Source organism: Myodes glareolus, chromosome 1 (assembly GCF_982192425.1).
Source record: "Myodes glareolus chromosome 1, mMyoGla1.1, whole genome shotgun sequence".
In the NCBI taxonomy this organism is placed as follows: domain Eukaryota; kingdom Metazoa; phylum Chordata; class Mammalia; order Rodentia; family Cricetidae; genus Myodes; species Myodes glareolus.
In genome coordinates this window covers 63,641,517-63,663,126 of record NC_142026.1, presented here as the reverse complement: position 1 = coordinate 63,663,126, position 21,610 = coordinate 63,641,517, and the positions used below count along the sequence as shown (strand labels likewise).

General features: G+C 47.8%; 1 protein-coding gene across 1 annotated transcript in view; it reads right to left on the bottom strand.

The window, feature by feature from the left end:
* Window positions 1-21,259, bottom strand: part of LOC125399723 (poliovirus receptor homolog) — a 34,884-nt gene extending 13,625 nt beyond the window's left edge. Inside the window, exons 1-4 of the mRNA XM_087908261.1 lie at window positions 20,715-21,259; window positions 4,403-4,608; window positions 2,400-2,753; window positions 57-356 (exon numbers count right to left, since the gene is read on the bottom strand). Of these exons, the coding sequence (XP_087764387.1) occupies window positions 57-356; window positions 2,400-2,753; window positions 4,403-4,490 (742 nt within the window). The 5' untranslated portion in view covers window positions 4,491-4,608; window positions 20,715-21,259. The remainder of the gene's footprint in view (window positions 1-56; window positions 357-2,399; window positions 2,754-4,402; window positions 4,609-20,714) is intronic.
* Window positions 21,260-21,610: the final 351 nt, after the last annotated feature.

Below are 21,610 nucleotides of genomic sequence, written 5' to 3'. Positions count from 1 at the left end.
GAGATGGAGGTAGTAGCCTGGGGCTTATGCGCGTGCGCATGCGCAGACGTACTCACAGGGCACAGAGAGGGTCACAGTTAGCAGCTCCGGCTCCTGGAAGCTTTCATGTTTCACTCTGCAGGTGATGTTCTTGCCATCGGCAAGCCTCGAGGGCATCAAGGACAAGAAGTTGGTGACTGTGAAGGTGCCAGGCTGGGGCCCTGGCTCCGTAGTTTCACGGCGTTCGCTTCCATTTAGGTTTGAGAGCCAGTTAATTTGCGGTGGAGGGCGACCGCCAGTGGAGGTGCACTTAGCTAAGTCCTGCAGCTTCCAGGTAGGAGAAGGCGTCAGGGCCTCTGCAATGTTTGTAGGTCGGGCTGCAAGAACCATTGAAGACTCATCATTTTACAGGCTGCTCAGTAGCAGGGGGAAGCAAGCCCCTTAACCTGGATTTTTTTTTTTTTTTTTTTTTTTGAGACAAGATCTCACTGTGTAGCTCTGGTTGGGCCCATGAGCCTTTAGCTTCAAACACCACTATGCTTGGTGTTGAAGGGACAATTTACAGGGTATGTGCTGGTCAATTTGAAATCCTAGCTCTGGGCTGGCAAGATGGTTGGGTGGATAAGGGTGCTTGCCGCTAAGTTCGACAGCCTGAGTTCAATCCCCAGGACCCACGTGGTAGGACAACTCCTGCACCTTGTTCCCCGACAGCCTCAGGTACATCATGACACTTATGCATAGGCACACAAATAAATAAAATATAATGAAAAAAAAACCTCAACCCTGCTCCTGAAGAGTCAGATAGATGTAGACACGTCTGTCTGTCAAAGGAAGATAAAATGAACATACAGGTCATTGGCCTGTGTGATGCACACCTTTAATCCCAGCACTTGGGAGGCAGGGGCAGGCGGATCTGTGAGTTCGAGGCCAGCCTGTGTCTACAGAGCGAGGTACAGGACAGCCAGGGCTGTTGTGGTTTGAAAGCACTCTCAGCTTCAGCACCACATCTGCCTGCACACCGCCATGCTCCCTGTCGTGATGATAAAGGACTGAACCTCTGAACCTGTAAGTGAGTCATCCCAATTAAATGTTTCCTTATAAGAGTTGCTGTGGTCTCTCTCATAGCAATAGAAACCCTAACTAAGACAGCTTGTTACACAGAGGAACCCCGTCTCGAAAAGCTAACCAACCAAACAACAACAACAAAAAAGAATACACAGGTCAAGCTGTCAGAATGATCTCTGGGAGGGAGCTGGAGAGAGGCCTCAACAGTTAAGAGTACTGGCTGCTCTTCCAGAGGATTGGGGTTCAATTCCCAGCACCAACATGGTACTCACAACTAACACCAAGGATTCAACACCCCCTTCTGGCCTCCTCCACATTAGACACACGGGTGGCACAAAGATATATATGCAGGAAAACACTCATGTATGTTATATATATAGATAACATACACTGTATATATCTATCTATATTATATATGTGTATATGTATATATATATGTTGTGGAATGTTTAACTATGTAAAGATATGTTACATTTGTTTATGCTGCGTTTGTTTAATGATGTAAGGATGTGTGTTTAACAATGTAAAGATCTGTTGTTGTTTCTCCTTGCCTGCCTAATGCGCCTGATTGGCCTAATAAAAAGCTGAATGGTCAACAGCTAGGCAGAAGAAAGGATAGGTGGGGCTGGTGGGAAGAGAATACATAAGAGAATGTAGTCTCAAGAAAAGAAAGAAAAGGAGGAGAAAATGAGGGACATACCTGGGGCAAGAAGCCAGGCAGTTGCCAGACAGACAGACAGACATGAGAAGCAAGAAAGTAAGATATATAGAAGGAAAGAAAAGTAAAAAGCCCCGAGGCAAAACTTAGATAAAGAGAACAGGCTAATTTAAATTAAAAGAGCTAGCCAGGAATGAGCCTAAGCTAGTCTGAGCACTCAACACTAATAGGTTTCTGTGTCATGACTTGGGAGCTGGTTGGTGGCCCAAAAAGATAAAGCCTGGTACATTTAAATACATTAAAAAGAAATGCTCAGTTGGATGGTGGTGGCACACACCTATAATCCCAGCACTCAGGAGGCAGAGGCAGGAGAATCTCTGTGAGTTTGAGGCCAGCCTGGTCTACCTAATAACAAGCTTCAGGTTAGCCAGGGTTACATATTGAGAGACCACATCTTAACAAGGGTTTGGGGGACTGGGGTGCAATGCCTGTAATCCCAGCGCTCATGAGCAGAGGCTGGAAGGTCAGGAGGTTAAGGTCATCCTTAACTACAAGCTAGCCTGGGCTACATGGATCCTGCCTGGATCTTTTGACTTAGAGGATATGTCATGTCCCAAGGTTGTCACCCAAGCCTTCTTGCTTTTGGCTAGCTCTCTGCTCCTCTGGCCCCAGGGTTTCTTCTCACCCTATCACTTACCAAGCACCCGCAGATGTACACTGTTGCTCTTGCTGCCTGTGGGGAATGTGGCAAATTGACATTCATAGATGCCTTCATCTTCGGCTCGCACGTGGGAAATGGCCAGAGATGCGTTCCAAGGATGCCCATTCAGGTTGGGGGCCAAGAACGTCATCCTTTCTGAGTCTGGGATGTTGGGTCCCTTGGTGGGGTGGAAGACAGCCACGGTAGAGCGGGAGCCATCTGGGTTGTTCTTCATCCAGGTTACTTGGGTGACTGTCACATTCTCAGTAGACATCAGACTACATAACAAGGCGGTAGACTCATTCAAGAAGCCAGTCACATTAGTGGGCACCTGCACGGATACACTGGAAGCTGTGAAACCAGAGGCCTTATTAGTTCAATTAATTTAAAGATTTATTTGTATGTTAACTTGCTAGCATGTTTGCATGTGCACCACATGTGTGCAGTGCCCATGGAGGCCAGAAGGGGGCATCAGATTTCCCTCCCCAAACTTGTGTTACAGAGGGTTGTGTGTTTCCATGTGAGAGCTGAGAACCAAACCCAGGTCCTCTGCAAGACCAGCTAGTGCTCTTAACAGCCGAGTCATCTCTCCACCTACTTAGTTTACATTCTAATTTATAATTATTATTATTATTATTTGAGAGAGCATCTCAGTATATAGACCAGGCTGGCCTGGAACTCAGAGACCTGCTCACCTCTACCTCTGCCTCCTAAATGAGGGGATTAAAAGTGTACATCACCATACTGGGCTAGAAGCGTCACTTATGAACGGGGAAATGGAGGCACAGAAGGTTTTGTTAGAGGCATAAGGCATAAGACACAGGCATAAGGTGACAAAGTAGATTCATAGTCATTCCAGTAGGCTCTCTGTGAGACTCTTTCTGTCATTAGCCCAAGACACAGTTGGCTCTCAACATTAGTTGAAAACAGTATCAGGCACTCTGGGTAACAAGGATAATGACTTCAGAGTTAAATTCTGGGAATTCAAGCACTGCCATGATGAGCCATGGGCTCCTCGGCACAGGGTTGCTCTTGTGGCATCAGTTTCTGCATCTGGAAAATGGACTCTCTAATTTAGATGTAAACGACCACCAATAGTCCACCCGTGCAAAGATTTAAACCCTTAAGCAGTGGATCTTGACGGGGGTGGAGGGTGGTGGTGGTGGTGGTGGTGGTAGCATACACCTTTAATCCCAGCACGCAGGAGGGAGATGGAAATGGATCTCTGTGAATACGAGGCCAGCCCGCTCTACAGAGTGCGTTCCAGGACAGCTAAGGCTACACAAAGAAACCTTGTCTCGAAAACACAAAAACAAAACAGAGGTGGACCTACACAGAAGTCTTTCTATTCTTCCTTTTCTTTCTCTTTTCGGCATGCAGTTTCAAAGTAGCCCTGGCTATGCTGGGATTAAGCGCGTGGGGCACCGCCTCCTGACTAATATCTCTGAGTTGCTGCCCTCTGGTGAGTTGCCTCCGAAAGAATGGGGCAGGTCCAGAGCTGAGCTCCAGTTTGCTATGTGTGGGGACCAAGGTTCTATCTTACCACACCACCCAGACGTCCTGAGGGGTAGAGCCCTTCACCAGAATCTTCTAGTGAGGGGCTGGTTTCAGTCTTTAACACAACTAAAACATTGAACGAAAGCCGCGGGGCTGTGGGGATCCTTCACGCCACACGTTCCTTACGCATAGGGTGTGGCCGCAAGTGAAGGTTGTAGGGTGAGAGTCAGAGCTTGTGTTGGGGGTGGGAAGGGAGATTGGGGAGCCTTATGCTGGAGCCTAGGCTAACTTGGAACTCTGGGCAATCCTCCTGCTTTATCCTCCCTGGTTCAAGGGTGGCCGGTGTGAGCCATCACGCCCAATCTTTCTGGAATCTGTGCCCCGGAATCTAGACCTTAAACTTTGGGCGGCGAAGAAGGGATCAGATGGTCGGGGGGGGGGGGGGGAAGGGGGCCCACAGGTGCACACGGGACCGGGAGCGAGCAGGCCAGCGGGTTACTCACGGGCTTTCGCGCGGTCCGGCAGCAGCAGCAGCAGCAGGCTCGGTAGCAGCAGCCGTGGCGACCGGGCGAGAGGGGTGTGGAGATTCATGGAGTTCGGGAGCCGTTTCAGCTCCTCCTTGGTCTACAAGGACGGCGAATGTCGAGACTCCGGGATTCCACCTAGCAGCGCTGAAGCAGGGCCCGTCCGTCAGAATCGGTGCCGGCTACTGAAGGGAAAGAAATTCTGGCTGGGAAAAAAAAAAAAAAAAAAACCCTCTGCGCAGGCGCAGTAAACCCGCCCCCACCCTGCCCCCGCTCCGGGGTGGGCAGGTCTAAAATTCTAGCACTCAGAAAGCTCCCACTTGGATCGCTGTGAGTCTGAGGCCCCGGTGGAGGGGGCGGTAGAGAAGAGGGGCGGGCGGGCGGGCGAGGGGGGGGGGGCAAAAGGAAACCCGGGCTGGGAGCCTGCTGTGGAATAAGCCTCAGGGCCTGACTCAGACACCTAGTGTTCTATGTAAACCCGTTATCTCAGCGCTTTGGGGACGCAGGCAGGAGGATCAGAAATTCAAGCCATTTTGAACTACATAGCGAGTTTGAAACCAAACTGAGCCATATGAGATCATTCTAAATTTTTAAAAAATTAAATAGGATAAATCAATTTATTTTAAAAACAAAACTTAATAAAATACATTTAAATAAATTAAATTTAATAGGGAAAAAAGCCTCTAGAGTTTCAGAGCTCTGGAGGCAGAGGCAAGTAGATCTACCGACTTGGTCCACATAGAGAGTTCCAGGCCAGGGAGGACTACTTAGTGAAACCCTGTGTCTGAAAGAAATAGGGTCTCTCATGTCAGGCATGTTGGCCTCAAACTGAATTCTAGGCCAGTGATTCCCAACCTTCCTAATGCTGAGACCCCTTTAATACAGTTCCTCATGTTGTGGTGATCCCTAACCACAAAATTATTTTTGTTACTGCTTCATAACTGTAATTTTGCTACTATTATGAATTACAATGTAAATATCTGATATGCAGGATCTGATGTGCGACTCCCAAAATGTTGGCAACCCTCAGGCTGAGATCCCCGCCACAGTGCGGGAATGACAGCAGGGCGCATGATGCTTCCTCTGGGTTAATTTCTGAATGGAATCTGAGGGCAAACCGCCTGGAAATCTCTGGAGTTTTTCCTTTTTTTTTTTTTTTTTCTAGTCCTTCTGTGTGGGATTTCCACACTAAGATTCTGTGGCCCCTGTGTTCCTCCTTTGACCATGCTGTCATGACAATGGGGTTCCCCTTCCTCGGGGTCTCCCCATTGCTATGGCAGAGACAGGCAACCCAGCCTGATCTACTTAGTTCCGGGACAGCCGGGGCTGCACTAAGAAACCCGTCTTGGAAACTGCCCTCCCGGCCAAAGGGAAAAGTTCCCCCACTACCCCTCTCCTGTAAGCAGACATAAGCATTTCTTCTAGTCCTTTCCCACACAAAGGCTGCTCTGCCACTGGGTTTCTGGCCCTTTGTCTTTCTTTCTGGCCAGCCTCACAGTTTTTGAGCTCACTGAAGTGAAAGAAGAGATGGAAAAGTCAGTTTCTCGGGGAAGCTGACACCAACCTCTACATTTTTATTATTTTTTTGCTGTTCTTTAGCATCTGTTTCCAAGTTTGATATATTCTAAAACTGCTTTTCTTTTTTAATAGTTTATTTTTATTTTATGTACATTGGTGCTTTGCCTTCATGTATATCTGTATGAGGGTGTCAGGTCCCCTGGAACTGGAGTTACAGACAGTTGTGAGCTGCCATGTGGGTGCTGGGAATTGAACCCTGGTCCTCTGGAAGAGCAGTCAGTGCTATTAACCACTGAACCATCTCTCCAGTCCCCTAAAACTTCTTTTCAATGTATGTATGCACTGTGTGTGTGTACTTGACTGTGTGTTTATAGTATGTGTATATGTCGTGTGTGTATGTGTGTATGGATATGTAGTGTGTATGAATGAAGTGCTTGAGTGTTCCTGAGTGTGTATGTATATATGACTGTATGTATGTATAGTGTGTATGAATGAAGTGTGTGTGTGTATAGGTGTGTATATGGTGTGTGAGTATTCATGAGCGTGTGTATATGTGTGTGTATGTCATGTGTGATTATGAGTGTATGTAGTGTGTGTATTATAGTCTGCATATGTATGTTCTTGTGTACATACTTTCATACGTGTGTGTGTGTGTGTGTGTGTGTGTGTGTGTGTGTGTGTGTGTGAAGGCACCTATGCATACCTTGGTACAACCCTCAGGCGTCTGCTCTCTCCCTCCGCCATGTGGGCTCTATGAGTCCAGTCATGAATCTCGTGAGGGAAGTGCCTGAGATACTGTGATACCCGCTTTTCCAATTTGAATTGTTTTATTCTAAATGAACGATTTCCACCGTTTCTTCCTTAGATACCCTTTCATTGGTGATATCGCAGTGAGTGGCTGCCGTTGTCTCTTCAACTGACTGCCTAGGTCTAGGTGGGCTTGGCCAAGCAGGAGTGGGGGCAGTCAAAGGGTGGGTACTGTTAGCACACAAATGGAGAAATCAAACAAGCTTGGCAAAGCTGGCTCTTTTCCGTGGAGGGGAAACGGAAAGCCAGGGTATTTTTTTGATTTCTGCATTTCCCTCAAATACATCTTAATTAAAATAACGTCACTATGAAACCTAAAACCGTCTGAGGTAACAAATGTCTTCTCTCTCTCTCTCTCTCTCTCTCTCTCTCTCTCTCTCTCCCATTTCCTCTTATGAATCTCTGTCTCTTTTGACTCCTGAGCCGTGACCGCCTTTCTCTCTAAGCTAGCAAGAGAGAGTCTGGGCTTGGTCAGTGTCTGCCACTGATGGCAGCCTTTGTCCAGGCTGTCACTCAAAGCTCTGCTCTTCCCACCGTGAGAGGGGCCAGGAGATCGAGGGATCGGTACTACTCTGTGTTTTTCTGGTTGAGCTAATCACAGGTCATCCAACCCAATGATAAGGCTTTTGTGGGGGTGGGGTTTGTAACTTTGGTGCCTGTCCTGAAACTTGCTCTGTAGACCAGGCTGGCCTCGAACTCACAGAGATCTGCCTGCCTCTGCCTCCCGAGTGCTGGGATTAAAGGCGTGCGCCACCTCCGCCAGACTTGGGACTTCTTTATAAGTCTATTGCCAGCCCTATGGTAATCCCCCTGACGTGTCCAGCTTGCTGGGGAGGGTGAAAGTGCTTCTTTGGAAAAAAAAATCCATTAAATCTATATTGCATTTTATCTATTGTATGTGTGTTCGATTTGAGTGTGGAGATGGTGAACAGCTGGAGGTCAGAAGTCAACGAGTGTGAAGGGCACAGTAAAGAAACTGATACAGAAATACCTGCTTCCTGAGTGAAAAGGAAAGTTTATTCCAAACTGCCAAGGTTGTCTGCCCCAGGGGAAGCTGGGAGAAGCGAAAGGGTGGGGGAAATCCTCTGGGTTCTAAGGGAGTAAGAACCTGGGAGGAAGGGAGCCTGTTAGCTGGGGTGGGGGCTTGGAGGCTAGCCTGGATCAGACGTGTTGATGTGTTAATGGAAGAGCCGTAGGTCCCCTTTCCGCAAGACAGGGAGAATGACTCCTCTTAGCAAGTGGGAATCAGCTTCCCAAGTCCCCAAGGGAATGCTGGCTTTTGTCTGTCAGAATTTGGAAAAAGGAATTTCTTCTGATAGTTAATTTGCCAGAGTTGATCCTTCCCTTCCACCACATGGAGCCTGGGGATCAAACCCAGGTCATCAGGCTTGGTTGCAAGTGACACCCCTCCCCCCAGCTGAGCCATGGCTCCAGCCAGAAAGTGCCTCTTAGCAGCCAGCATCAGACTCTGTGAGTGGATTGCTCAGAGTCTCAAAACTAGGGCGAGGTCACAGTAAACAGCGGAGTGGGGGAGAAACAGATCCAGGAGGAAGAAAAGGCCAAATAGTAGCAAGAACATAAGTATTTTTGAACAATCTAGGAAGCCAGGGACTGGAGAGATGGTGAAGGGGTAAGGAGCACCTCTCGCTCTTCCAGTGGACTTCAGTTCCTTCCCACACTCATGCTGACCAGCTCAACTGCTATAACTAAAGGTGGTGCGTGCTATTAATCCCAGCACTCGGGAGGCAGAGACAGGCGGATCTCTGTGAGATCCAGGGCTCCATGGTAGTGGAAACATCAGGTAGGCATGAGTGACAGCTAATCTTGCTTGTCAGTATGATCCGCCTTGGTAAAAGGAGCTCCACTTAAGGTATTGCCTTCACTAGATTGGTCTGTAGCCGTGTCTAGGAGGCATTCTCTCGATGGCTAATGGATGTAGAGGGAACCCAGTCCACTGTGGGCAGTGCTGTCCCTTAGGTGTGAACAGTCCACTGTGGGCAGTGCTGTCCCTTAGGTGTGAACAGTCCACTGTGGGCAGTGCTGTCCCTTAGGTGTGAACAGTCCAGTGTGGACAGTGCTGTCCCTTAGGTGTGAACAGTCCACTGTGGGCAGTGCTGTCCCTTAGGTGTGAACAGTCCACTGTGAGCGGCCCTGTCCCTTAGGCGTGAACAGTCCACTGTGGGCAGCCCTGTCCCTTAGACGTGAACAGTCCACTGTGGGCAGTGCTGTCCCTTAGGTGTGAACAGTCCACTGTGGGCGGCCCTGTCCCTTAGGCATGAACAGTCCACTGTGAGCGGCCCTGTCCCTTAGGCGTGAACAGTCCACTGTGGGCAGTGCTGTCCCTTAGGTGTGAACAGTCCACTGTGGGCAGTGCTGTCCCTTAGGTGTGAACAGTCCACTGTGGGTGGTGCTGTCCCTTAGGCATGAGCATGAGCCAAGGAATAAGCCGGTAAGTAGCATTTCTCTATGGCTTCAGCTTCAAGCTCTTGTCTTGAGTTCCTGCCTTCGTTTCCCTGAGTAATGGACTGTGACTGGTCAGCAGAAACAAACCCTTTCCTTCCCAGACTGCTTTCGATTGTGGTGTTTTATCTCAGCAGCATGAAGCAGACAAGGATGACCAAACAAGGGAGAGCCCTGAGACAGATCTCCGATGCTGTCTGGTGGCATCGTTAGCTTTGGTGTGAATGGGTGATTTGTAAAGATAAGGTGTACCCAGAGCTGGTCCAAAGGAAATTAGAACAGACACAGATTTGGGCCAGGCATGGCTGCTATTAAGGGGCTACAGGTGGCTCGTGGCGATTTGGCACAGGATCTGTCACATTCTAATTCCCTACAATATGAAGTAGTCATGACTGTAGAATCTTCACATAGGTGTGGCCTTTTGGCGTTGGGGAATGTCAGTCCCCAGCACAATTTCAGGAGGAACAAATCTGGTTTGTGGCACTGCTGTGGCTTTGATGTGTCCTTGTCAGCAGAAGACACAGCACAGGACGGATGCTGGCAGCTTGCGGAAGTCCCTTCATCTTGACTTTACTGCAGAAAACAGTTCCAGGACCAGCCCGCATGGAGCAGAGTCAGTGCTTATTAAAGATGGCAGGAAGGGTTGAGGAAGGCTCAGCGGGTAAAGGCATTTGCAACCCAGCCTGAAGACCGGGGTTTTTATTCCCCAGAACCTACATGGTAGAAGGACAGAACTGACTCCAGCAAGTTGCTCTCTGACCTCTACATGTTATATTTTTATTGACTTATTTTTCTGTGGATGAGTCCCTACTCTGCTGGGGGATGGAACCCAGGACTTCCTGCGTGCTGAACAGTCTCTCTAACGACTCCCATTCCCAGCCCTATACAGTTGTATAGCATTCACAGTGTGCCCTGTGGTTCACATGTGAGGGGCAGAGGACAGCGTGTGGGAATGAGTTCTTGCCTTTGACCGTGTGGGCTCTAGGAATCCAACTCAGGTCCACAGGCTTAGAGGCAAGCCCCTGGGCCCACTGAGCCATTCCGACCTCCCTATCCGGGAGTTCTATATTTCCCTGGGGACTGTGGCTGGCTCTTCCACGCAGCGAGAGTTTCAGTCATGTCACAGTCACGTCACCGCCCGTCTGCCATTCTCACCACTGGCCCAAGGGGGTTCCTCTATCTTGAACTTGGCTTTGAAAAACCACTTTGAGGTTGGGTGTGGTTTCAATTCCAGCACTCAGGAGGCAGAGGCAGGAAGATCTCTGGGACGTTAAGGCTAGCCTGGTCTACAGAGTGAGTTCCAGGGCAGCCAGGACTATATCCCGTCTCAAAAGAAAGGGAAAAAAAAAAATCACTAACCTGAATCATTACACATGAGCCACAGAAACCTTTTCTGTGTGTGATAGGTAGGCTAGCGACCTAGGTATTTTGTTATAGTCCCTTAATGCTGACCCATACAGTATGTGTGCTCGCTTCTGTGTGTCTCTCTCAAGCCTGTGTTCAGGGCTAGGGAGACGATTCAGTCGGGAAAGTGCTTGCTGTGTGTGCAAACACGGCGGCCTGGGTTTGCACTCCAGCATCCAGATAAAGCCAAGAAAAGAGGTAAAACTGACCCGAGAGACAGTACCCCTACTTCCTACAGATGCGACAGTATCGGCCCTGTGGCTTCCTGAATGGGTGAAGGGGCTTGCGGGTTTGTGGCTTTAGAAGAGGTTGCCGAGCTCCTGACAGGAGCAGCCTGTGCTGGCAAAGTCAGGTGCTCGAAGCTGGCATGAAAGGGCTTTTTAAAGTTCAGATGTGTGGGTCAGCGAGTTGGCTCCACAGGTAAAGGAAGGTGCTTGCAGTCAGATCTGACACCTGAGTTCGATTCCCAGGGACCTACATAGTGGAAAGAAAGGACAGATTCCTGCAAGCTGCCCTCCGACCCCCACATGCATGCCATGGGACACACACACACACACACACACACACACACACCATAAAGTAATTAAATAAACGCCAATTTTTTTTTATTTGTAAGGTTTCAGATGCTGATCTTTTCCCAAAAACGTGCAGGGGTCTAGGGATGAAAAAAAAAACAAAAAACAAAAAACGAAAAACAGAGGAAGGCATGGGGAGAAAAGGAGGGAGGGAGAGAGGGAAGGGGAAAGGCAGAAGGAGAAAAGGAGAGACTCTCTAAGTGGTAACTCACTGCTTGGATCCTAGCGCTCGGGGCTGAGCCAGGAGGGTCCTGGGTAGTGGGATTCTAGAAGAGTCGTATCTCGGGTAAACATTGGAATAAAATAGGTGTTTTCTAGAAGCACTTAGACCTTGAAGAGCATGGTGGAAAGTGGCGATTGTTCTCTGTGATTTATGGAGCTGTTTTCCTGAAGGCGCTGCACAGCCTTGGCATGGCTTTAGACACCAGACTGTCCTGGCACACCTGGAATGCCTCGCATTATTGGGCATTACAAACAATGCCCCCTGAGGACCGAGGTTGTGGGGTGGGGGCGTGCGTGATGTTTTCCTTCAGGAAACAGATTAGATCAAGACTTTGGTATGAGGAACTTGTACACAAAAGCGGCTTTTGTGCGGCCATCAATAAATAGGCTTTGCACATAGCTGTTTGAGTTCACTGAGGTTGGACCCCAGCTGTCTCCGAGCCTGGAACACAACCTAGAGTGACCAGCTTTCTAGAACACTGACATTCCTGGGTCGCAGGGTGGCAAGAGGGAAGAAAGGAGGGAGAGACAGAGAGAGATTGAGAGAGAGTGAGAGAGACAGAGAGAGAGAGACAGAGACAGAGAGAGAGACAGAGAGACAGAGAGACAGAGGAGAAGAAAGACGGTGTACTTCTCTGGGTTCAAATTCTGCCTCTGCCCTTCACTAGCTGATGGTCCTGGGCAACTGGGATCGGTTTTCTTGCCACTCACCTCTGTTGTATCGGGTCTGGATTCACGCAGGTCGATGGGAAGAAGACACAGGGGCGCTCTTGGAAAAATTTTTAGCCTTTCCAGCTGCAGGGGTCAGCCTCGGTTGAATCGACTCGTCAATGCTTTGCAAAGGGCCTTTTTTTTTTTTTTATTGTTATACAGTTCACACTTTGAGCAAGTCAATTTCCGTCTACCCACACTTCTTATCCGAGACAGTGCCAGTGCAAATTCCCCAAATCACAGGACGGTTCAGTTTGCTGAGTCCTCCTGAAACCAGGTTTTGCACAGGCTTTGAACCTCTAGAAAACACTCAGATAAGATTTACATACTTCAAACAGAAGGTACCAGAGACAAAAGGTAGCAGTCAGAAAAGGAAGATCAAAGCTAGGTGCTAACACTCCAAAATCAAACCAGCCTAAGACTCTGGCCACACCCCTCCATCCATAAACTAGAGGTAATGCCTTGTGTTGAGGTTATTTAGAAAAAGCAGGCTGCCGCCGTGACTCAGTGGGTATAGTATTTACTGGATATGGAGCGTGTGTCTGTGATCCCAGCACTACTGAGATCAGATGAAGGTGGAGACAGGTGAATCAGCAAGGCTGGCACAGAGAGGAAACGGAAACAGGAGACTGCCTCAAAACCAGGTGGAAGGCAAGGACAGCAAAGGCTGTTTTCTGATCTACACGTGCGCACACGCGTACACACACACACATACTCACACACAATACACATACAGACACACTTTAATGTGTAAAAAAAATTCCCTTCCATAGTTGCTTATCAAGCAGCAATACTGGATACTCACGGTGTCTTGGGGCAGGAAAGACGGAAGACCTGAAGGGCTGTGACCAGAAAGAAGCGCCTCACCCCAGAGTGTGGTTGAAGTCTGGACACCTGAGAGTTGATGTTTGACTAAACTAAAACAAGAAGTGGTGCAGAATACTTACGTAGAGACTGGTCTTGCCCACATTCCAAACAGGAATGTTAAAATAGCAAACTAAGAGCTGGGTGGTGGCACACATATTTAATCCCTGCACTCAGGAGACAGACAAGTGCATCTCTGTGAGTTGGAGGCCAGCCTGGTCTACAGAGCAAGTTCCAAGACAGTCGGGGCTACACAGTGTAACAAGGAAAGAGTATGGTAAGAGTCCCAACTATCAGCTCAGCTCTTAGGAAGCTGAAGGCAGAGGGTCAAGAGTTCAAGGTCACCCTTAGCAACCATAGCAAGTGTGAGCCCAGCCTGAGTTACAGGAGACCCTGCCTCAGAAACTACAAGAAGTGAATTTTAAAAGGGAAGAGAAATAAAATAAAATAACAATGAAGCCTGCTTAAGACCCAAGTGTTGTTTGTTGTTCCCTTTGGCTCTTTGAGGGACCCGCCAAATAAGTAAATAAAAAGTTGGGCTTTATTTTGGCTTGTTTCTAGCTTGCTTTTCTTTTCTTTCTTTTTTTAATTATTTATTTATTATGTATACAATATTCTGTCTGTGTGTATGCCTGCAGACCAGTAGAGGGCACTAGACCCCATTACAGATTTTTGTGAGCCACCATGTGGTTGCTGGGAATTGAACTCAGGACCTTTGGAAGAGCAGACAATGCTCTTAACCTCTGAGCCATCTCTTCAGCCCTCTAGCTTGCTTTTCTTATCTTAAATTATCCCATCTACCTTTTGCCTTTGGACTTTTATCTTTCTCTATTCTAAATACCTTTCTTCTTATTCCATGGCTGGCTGTGTAGCTGGGTGACTGACCCCTAAAGTCCTCTCTCCTGTTCTTGCTCCTCATACCCCTCTTCCCAGATTTCTCCTCCTACTTATTCTCTCTGCCTGCCAGCCCCGCCTACTCTTTCTCTGCCTTGTGTTGGAGGAGGCCAGTTGTTGGTTCCCAGCTGTTCAGCCCCCAAATAATCACACAGAAACTGTATTAATTAAATCCCTGCTTGTTCCATTAGCTCTAGCTTCTTATTGGCTAACTCTTACATATTAATTTAACCCATTTCTATTAATCTGTGTATTACCACGTGGCTGTGACTTACTGGCTAAAGTTTTGGTGTGTGTCTTTGGTGGGTGTGAGTGTGGGGGGGGCTCCATGACTTCTCTCTGACTCTGCCCTTCTTTCTCCCGTCATTCAGTTTAGTTTTCCCCGCCTACCTCTATTCCCTGTGCAGGCCCAAGACAGTTTCTTTATTCATTAACCAATAAAAGTAACACATAGACAGAAGGACCTCCCACACCAGCCTTGCTATTGTCCATTCATCTCTTTAGTAGGCTAATCAGATATTTCAGGCAGACCAAGGTAACACAGCTTCACAGCGTTAAGCAAATGCAACATAAAAGTGTAAGATTCCCGGTTAGGGTGTTTTCCCTTCGGGGACCACGACGCCCAAGAACCAAGACTAGTCCACACTGGATGCAAAAGCAAGAGGTAGTTTATTCACACAGGCGCCTGGGACGCAACAGCCTTTGGGTGACTGCTGCGCGCCGGGCTGAATTTGGAGTTTGGTTATATAGCAAAAAGCATGTTTACAGAAGCAGATGCATTCTCAGTGGTTATTTCAGATAAAACGAGGGGGTCAGGTTAGGGGCAGGTCAGGGAAATATATTTCAGATAGGGTCAGGTTAGGGGCAGGTCAGGGAAATATATTTCAGATAGGGTTAGGTTAGGGGCAGGTCAGGGAAATATATTAGCCTGTTGGCGAAGGCTGACCTCTAAGTATCTGACTATAGGTATCCTGTTTTCTCATCATCAGGGTTCCATCTAGTCTCAGGGTGATTGTGGTGGTCTGGGAACAGCTTGACCTGGCCGCAATGGAGATTCCAGATGGGCGGGAGTCTTCTCAAAAGAATGCAACACATTACTATGAGATGATCCTTTTGTACCTGTAAATTTGTATTGCTCTCATTCGTTAATAAAAAAGCTATTTGGACCACTGCTGAACAGGATGCAGTTAGACGGGACAATCAAAATGAAGAAGAGTGGAGTCGGGAGAGGTGACGACAGCCAGCTGCTGGTCAGGTAAAGCCACAAGCCACACGACAATATATAGATTAATAAAAGTGGGTTAATTTGAATGTAAGATCTAGTTAATAATAAGCCTGAGCTACCAGCTGAACTTTTGCTATTAATGTAAGCGTCTGTGTGTTTATTTGTGACCAGGTGGTTAGGACAAAAGTAGCACATCCATTTGAAAGTTAAGGCCCTCCTGAAGTATCGAGGCTGCTTTAGTTCCACAGTCCCTCTCTCAGTTCCGGGTCTCTTAGCAGCTGTACTTTGCTTATCAGCGATCAGAAAAGATCCAAAATCAACACAGTAAACCTAGGATCCAGACTCCCTGTGTATTTCCCATCTTACATGGCTTTTTTCTTTTATATTACTTTTACTGTCTCTTTAAAGACTGTATTATTTTTTAAGTTATTTTTTTCTATGACTGTATACCTGTATTCTTTCCTTAGGCCTGTGCACATTGTAAAACACACTGAAATCCACTTAGAGGTTTTTTCTGTCTTAGACCTCTTTTACTGTGCTTATTTTAGCCTTTTTACCGTGTGAGCCAACTTTAAACGGTTACGCTTCAGCTGGGTCCCCCTTGAGGCTCTGGTGCTGGCTCTGCCTGCTTCTTGGGCTGTGATTCCCAAGCCTAAAGCTCTGAGGAGCATGACCAGGAACTGCCCATAACCTTCCCAGCTGTGGAAAGTCAGTACCTGAGCTGCCACAGGCTGCCGGCTGAGCCTCTTAAAGGAGCCCTGACCTTTCTTCTCCCCCTCCCCCCACTTTCTCAGGCCCTACACGGAAATAGAGGGCAGTGCTAGAACACCAAAGTGTTGGTTGTTTTACTCTTTGGTTCTTTGCACTTTGCTCTTTGCTCTTTGAGGGGCCCACCACCCAGTTCTCAAATAAATCACATCTGGGCTTATTTTTATAATGCCGGTCTTAGCTTGGTTTGTTTCTAGCCCGTTTTTCTTAAATTACCCTGCCTACCTTTTGCCTCTGGACTTTTATCTTTATCTATTCTCTATACCTTTCTTTACTTCTTACTCTGTGACTTGCTGTGTAACTGAGTGGCTGGCCCATGGCATCCTCTCTCCTTCTTTTCTCATTCCTTGATTTCCCTCTTCCCAGATTTCTCCTCCTATTTATTCTCTCTGCCTGCCGGTTCCACCTATTCTTTCTCCTGCCTTGCTATTATCAGAATATTGTGAGGGCCAGCCACAATAATCTAAGTCTGGGCAGAAAGGAAGTTCTTTATTTCCTCCAACCATTATCACCTGGGACTCTGGCCACCGATAAATTTAAATGGAGTTTAGGGTCTCAATAGTTTACCGTGAGACAATGCCTGGCAGGCCGAGATTACCCAACCCCTACCCAAGAACAGACCTTTCAAAGGAAATTCCTGCCAGCACTTTACACAGGACACCCCTAGACAAATGTCAGCCAATCAGGGGTCCTGAACCTCAGAGACTCCTCACCCCCACCTTTACTACTATAAAAACCCAATTCTAAGTGAGCTTGGAGCTCTCCGGTTATTCCAATACGTTGGACATGCAGAGAGAACGAGTTTGCAAACTTGATTAAAAAAATAAAGGCTCTTTGCTTTTACATATGGGACTCTGTCTCCTTTGCTGACTTCTCTGGGGACCCTGCAGATTTGGGTATAACACCATGAGGTGTTTTAGACAGGCAAAGTAACACAACTTCACAGAGTTGAACAAATGCAACATAAAAGAATGTATCACATCTTTGCATCATTAAATATTCTACATCATAAACAAATGTAACACATCTTAAGATAATAGTCCACAACACTCAAGCATGTAAGACCCTTGCTTTAATTTTTTTCAGAAGTTTACTTATTCGAATATGCATGCATTTGTGTGCAGTGGCCCAAAAAGGCCAAAAGAAGCCATCTGACGCCCTGGAGCTGGAGCACAGGTGACTATGAGCCATCCAGTGTGAGTGCTGAGAACCAAGCCCAAGACATCTGCAGGCCCAGGACCTGCTCCTGACCTCCGAGCCGAACCATTTCTCCATCCTCTCCCCTTGAACCTGTAAGAGCCCCAGAATCTCACCAACCAGATACAGAGCTTGGTTAATAACCCAGCTGATAAGTTAGGAAACCACAGGCTAGGCTGGGAACGATTATTTTGACCATTATGACTCAGGGTTGTTTCTCATGAGTCATCCTTCAAACCCGTTCTACATGGAACAATCCTGTGATCTCACACACCAAAAATAAAATAAAACAAAAAGACCAAAAAACAACCTCCAAGTTTGGAGTCTGGAAGTGGAGGTTTGTGATCCTGGCACTCAGGATAGGGAGAGATTCAAGGTGTCTTAGTTTGAGCAGAGACACCATGACAAGGCACAAGGCAGCTGGTACAAGAGAAAGCATTTAATTAGGGGCTTGCTTGCAGCTTTAGAGGCTGAGTCCATGATCATCATGGTGGGAGCAGACAGACAAGGGACTGGAGCAGTAGCCGAGAGCTTTACATCCACAGGGAGCACACACACACACACACACACACACACACACACACACACACACACACCTTCAAGCCCACCCTCAGTAACATACCTCCTCCCACAAGGTCACACCTCCTAATCCTTCCCTGCCAGGAGTTCAGCTTCAGAGGGGTTCAGATCCCAAAGAGCAAGTGTGGAGTCAGTGTCGAGGGAAGGAGACTCAGGATGGCTGCCTGTTTACTGAAAATAGGCCACACCTTACATACTCTATAATTGCATCATAGTTGAACCACAAGCAATATTGAAAGCAGACTTATTAATAATCCTGGGGTGAAAGCGGTCATCAAAGTCATTACAGCATTTTTCTTGAAGCAAAAACTAGTAAATCTAGCAAGAATCTAAATGCCTCTTGTCCTCTAAGGCTCAGTAACCCCGCCAGGTGCCCTCCTACACTTCCTGCTGCACTGGCTCAGCCTCTGTGGCCAGGAGGCGTCAGATGCGGGCGATAAACCCAGAGGAGCAGCTTGTGTTCTTCGCGGGCATGGCATGGTGTTTGTGCCATGCAGCACAAGCTGTCCCCGAACTGCATTCCTTTGTGCCTTAACCTTATAATATGGGCCTGTCCCCATCATAAGCTCACCAAAGGGAAGGTCCTGAGAACCTATTCTTTTTCTATACCACACCAAAGTGATTTCCTCAGTGTGTGCTCCTGTATATGGCAGAGGGGGATCAAGTCAGTGTAGTTTCTCAACACAATCTGTCCCCCGTGGGGCAGACCAGAATTTACCATTCATCCAGTAAGCCACTAATCCTCGGCAAGGCACTATTCTACGCTCATTAACTGAATTCTTGTCCTAAAGGAACTCAGGCTCCGGCTCTGGGTGCATTGTTTCATTCCTGGGACCAGGTATGCCCAGTTAGGAAAATTTCCCTGTTCCTGGTACAATGGGGAGTCCTGTATGGGGAGTAAGTAGAGTTATCACGCTACATAGTTCCATGGTGCCAGGTTTGTTTTTTCCAAAGAATTATTTCGTTTAAAGAGACTGCCACTGAATACATTTCCACCCTATACCAAACCCCGAACAAATTTCCCAAAGGAAGAGGCTTAAGGAAATTCCCGTAACACACAATGAGGATCATTAAAAATGAAAGTAAAAAGATGGTGGAGGTTGTCGTGGTACAATGTCTCTCTGGCCTGTTGGGTTGCCATGGTATAATGTCTCTCTGGCCTGGTGCCAGAGGGAGGGCAAGCAACCTCCACCAGCCGTGAAACCCGCTGGGCTGTACCTGGTGTAGTCTGGAGTTTTCGTTCAGCTCCTAGTCCATCCTTTGTGTGTTGGTACCTTCGTCATCCTGTGGGAATCCTGACTGAGAGTTTCCCATGGATACAAAGCTATGCAAAACTTGGCTTAGAGGAAACCCGGAAAACCAAACTCTGGTACCTCATGAATCAGGTATTAGTACCTGGCATTGTATTGTTGGAAACTTCTATCCGTTTCTTTTGAGATATGGAAATCTATTAGCTAAAGTGTAAATACAGGAAAAAAACCAAAAAGGCCAAGAGTCAAAGGGAAGGCCTTTCAGTTCACGGAGAGGCTAAGTTCATTCTCATTGTGTCTCTGAGTCTTTATTTCACGGACCCGCGTGAACCCACACACCCGCGCCGAGTTACACGCGACAGGTCATGATCTACAATGTCAGAATGCTGGAACCCTGTCAAGCAGCAATGTGGTGCACACCACTTCCCGTACAGTTCCTCGACTGGGGACCAAGCACTCAAACCCAGGAGCCTGGCTGTGGGAGGCATTCTCATTCAAACCCCACAGCGAGCCAGTGCTTTGCTACACCAATCTGACCTACACGAGACCTTGACCCAAAAGCCAAAACCAAAGCCAGTGAGATGACTAGGTGGGTAAAGGCACTTGTTGCCAAGCCCGATAATCTGAGTCCGACCCCCGAGACCCACCAGGTGGAAGGAGAGAACTGAGCCTTGAAAACTGTCCTCTGACCTCCACATGTGTCTGTGTGTGTGTGTGTACACACACACACATACACACACACATACACACACACACACTAAATTGTAATTTAAAAAACCTAAACCTAACCCAAACCAAAACGCCTTTTAAACCATGTAATTTCAGAAGCCACCTTAACCATGTATATATATAATGGGGGTTGGCGCCGTGGCCCAACAGTTAAGAGCCTCCTGCTCTTCCACAGGATCCCAGTTGAGCTCCTAACACCCAGGTCAGGCGACCCAGCTCCAGAGGATCTGACACCTCTGGCCACTGCAAGGCACCTGCACACATGTGCACAAGCACATAATAAATAATAAAAATGTTTTAGATGTCACGTAAATGTTGAGCCCCTCATTCAACCCTTTCTCGTGTGCCTGCTCCTCTACCTTGGGCATGTACGATCTTTTTCCTGAGTCTCTCCCCCTCTCTTTCTCTTAATGCCCATGTTAAATATGTTAGAAATCTTTTCTAGAGCCAGCAGGATGGCACAGGGACTGGAGTTTGGAGCCCCAGAACCTACTGGTGGGAGCAGGCCTGTAATCCCAGCATTCAGAAGGCATATTCCCAGAACAAGCTGGCTACGGAGTCTGGTGGGGCTGCTGAGTTCAGACTTAAAAGAGAGACCTTGCTTCAAAAACAAAGGTGGGGAGGGAACAAGGGAGACTCCAGTGTCAATGATGAGCTTCTACATGCATGCCAGGGACATGTAAACATGTATATACATATGAACGTACACATGCAAAGCACTTGGGAGGCAGACACAGGAATCTCTGAGTTTAAGACCAGCCTGATCTACAGCGTGAGTTCCAGGACAACCAGGGCTACACAGAGAGAAACCCTGTCTCAAAAAGCCAATCATCAATCAATCAATCAATTAATTAAAGTAAGTAAATAAAAATCCAGCTTTATTACTTCACTTGGGTGTGGTGGCACAGGCTACAAAGGGAGTTCAAGACTAGCCTGAACTACATGAGACCTGTCTCAAAAAAACAAAACACACAAACACAAAGAAGAAAGAAAGCTCCTGGCTTCTCCTTAGTGGAGGTCTGAAGGAACTCTTCGGGCTGGGCTGGGTGGTAGGGTAAAACCCATGCCCCGCTCCCACTGTCACTCACCCTGGGTCACCTTGCTGGACACTCCTCTTTAGGATCGGCTTCTGTAGGCTCTACAGAGAGTCCCACGGAGGCTGGGGTCGTAACTTAGTCCTAGAGTGCTTGCCAAGTGTGAGCTTTGTGTGCACAAAGCCCTGGATGTCATCCACAGCACCTAATGCACTTGGTGAGGAAATCCAGCACTTGGGAAGTGGAGGCAGGAGGATCAGGAGTTCAAGGCTATCCTGAGCCTTGTCTACTTAAGAACCAGTCCCAGAATGGAACAATGGAAGGAAGGAAGGAAGGAAGGAAGAAGGCCACTCAGTGCAAGGGACCTTCTTGCTGCCAACTCTCATTTTTCCAGTGTGGACACAGCTGTGACAATCCCATCTCTCTCTTCAACACTGTCGGGAGGCGGGGTGGCAGATTCAGGACAAAGCTTTTGTCTTCTTTTCTGCAGCTGAGCAGGAAAGTTCTAGAATTCAGAGGGAGATGAACAGTTCTGTTGGCCATCCTCCCCAAAGGCGGTCAGCTCCGAAGAACCCACTCCCTCCTCCACATTCCTTCCAAGTGACAGTTGGAAGTGACAGTTCTCCCACTTCCCTTCTTTTGAAAGCCCAGAGAAGGAAATGAAACACTCTCTTTAAGGACTATGCCCTTGATGATGACTAACCAGGGCCTCCCAGCAGCCAGCTGTTCCGTTGTTTCCTCTCTAGAGACTGAGGCCTGGGTGATGCCCACCCCGCCCTTCCCTGGTGCTCCTCTGTGGAATCTCCGCTTCTGTTAGTGGTTGCTTGTGGTGGTCAGAGCTCTTTCTCTGGGAAGCCTTCCAAGACCCCTGGTGGGTTTCAACAGCCGCCCTGCTCTAACTCTTCCTGAGGCAGGCTGGAAAGGCAGGCGAAGTTTGCTGTTCCAAGGAC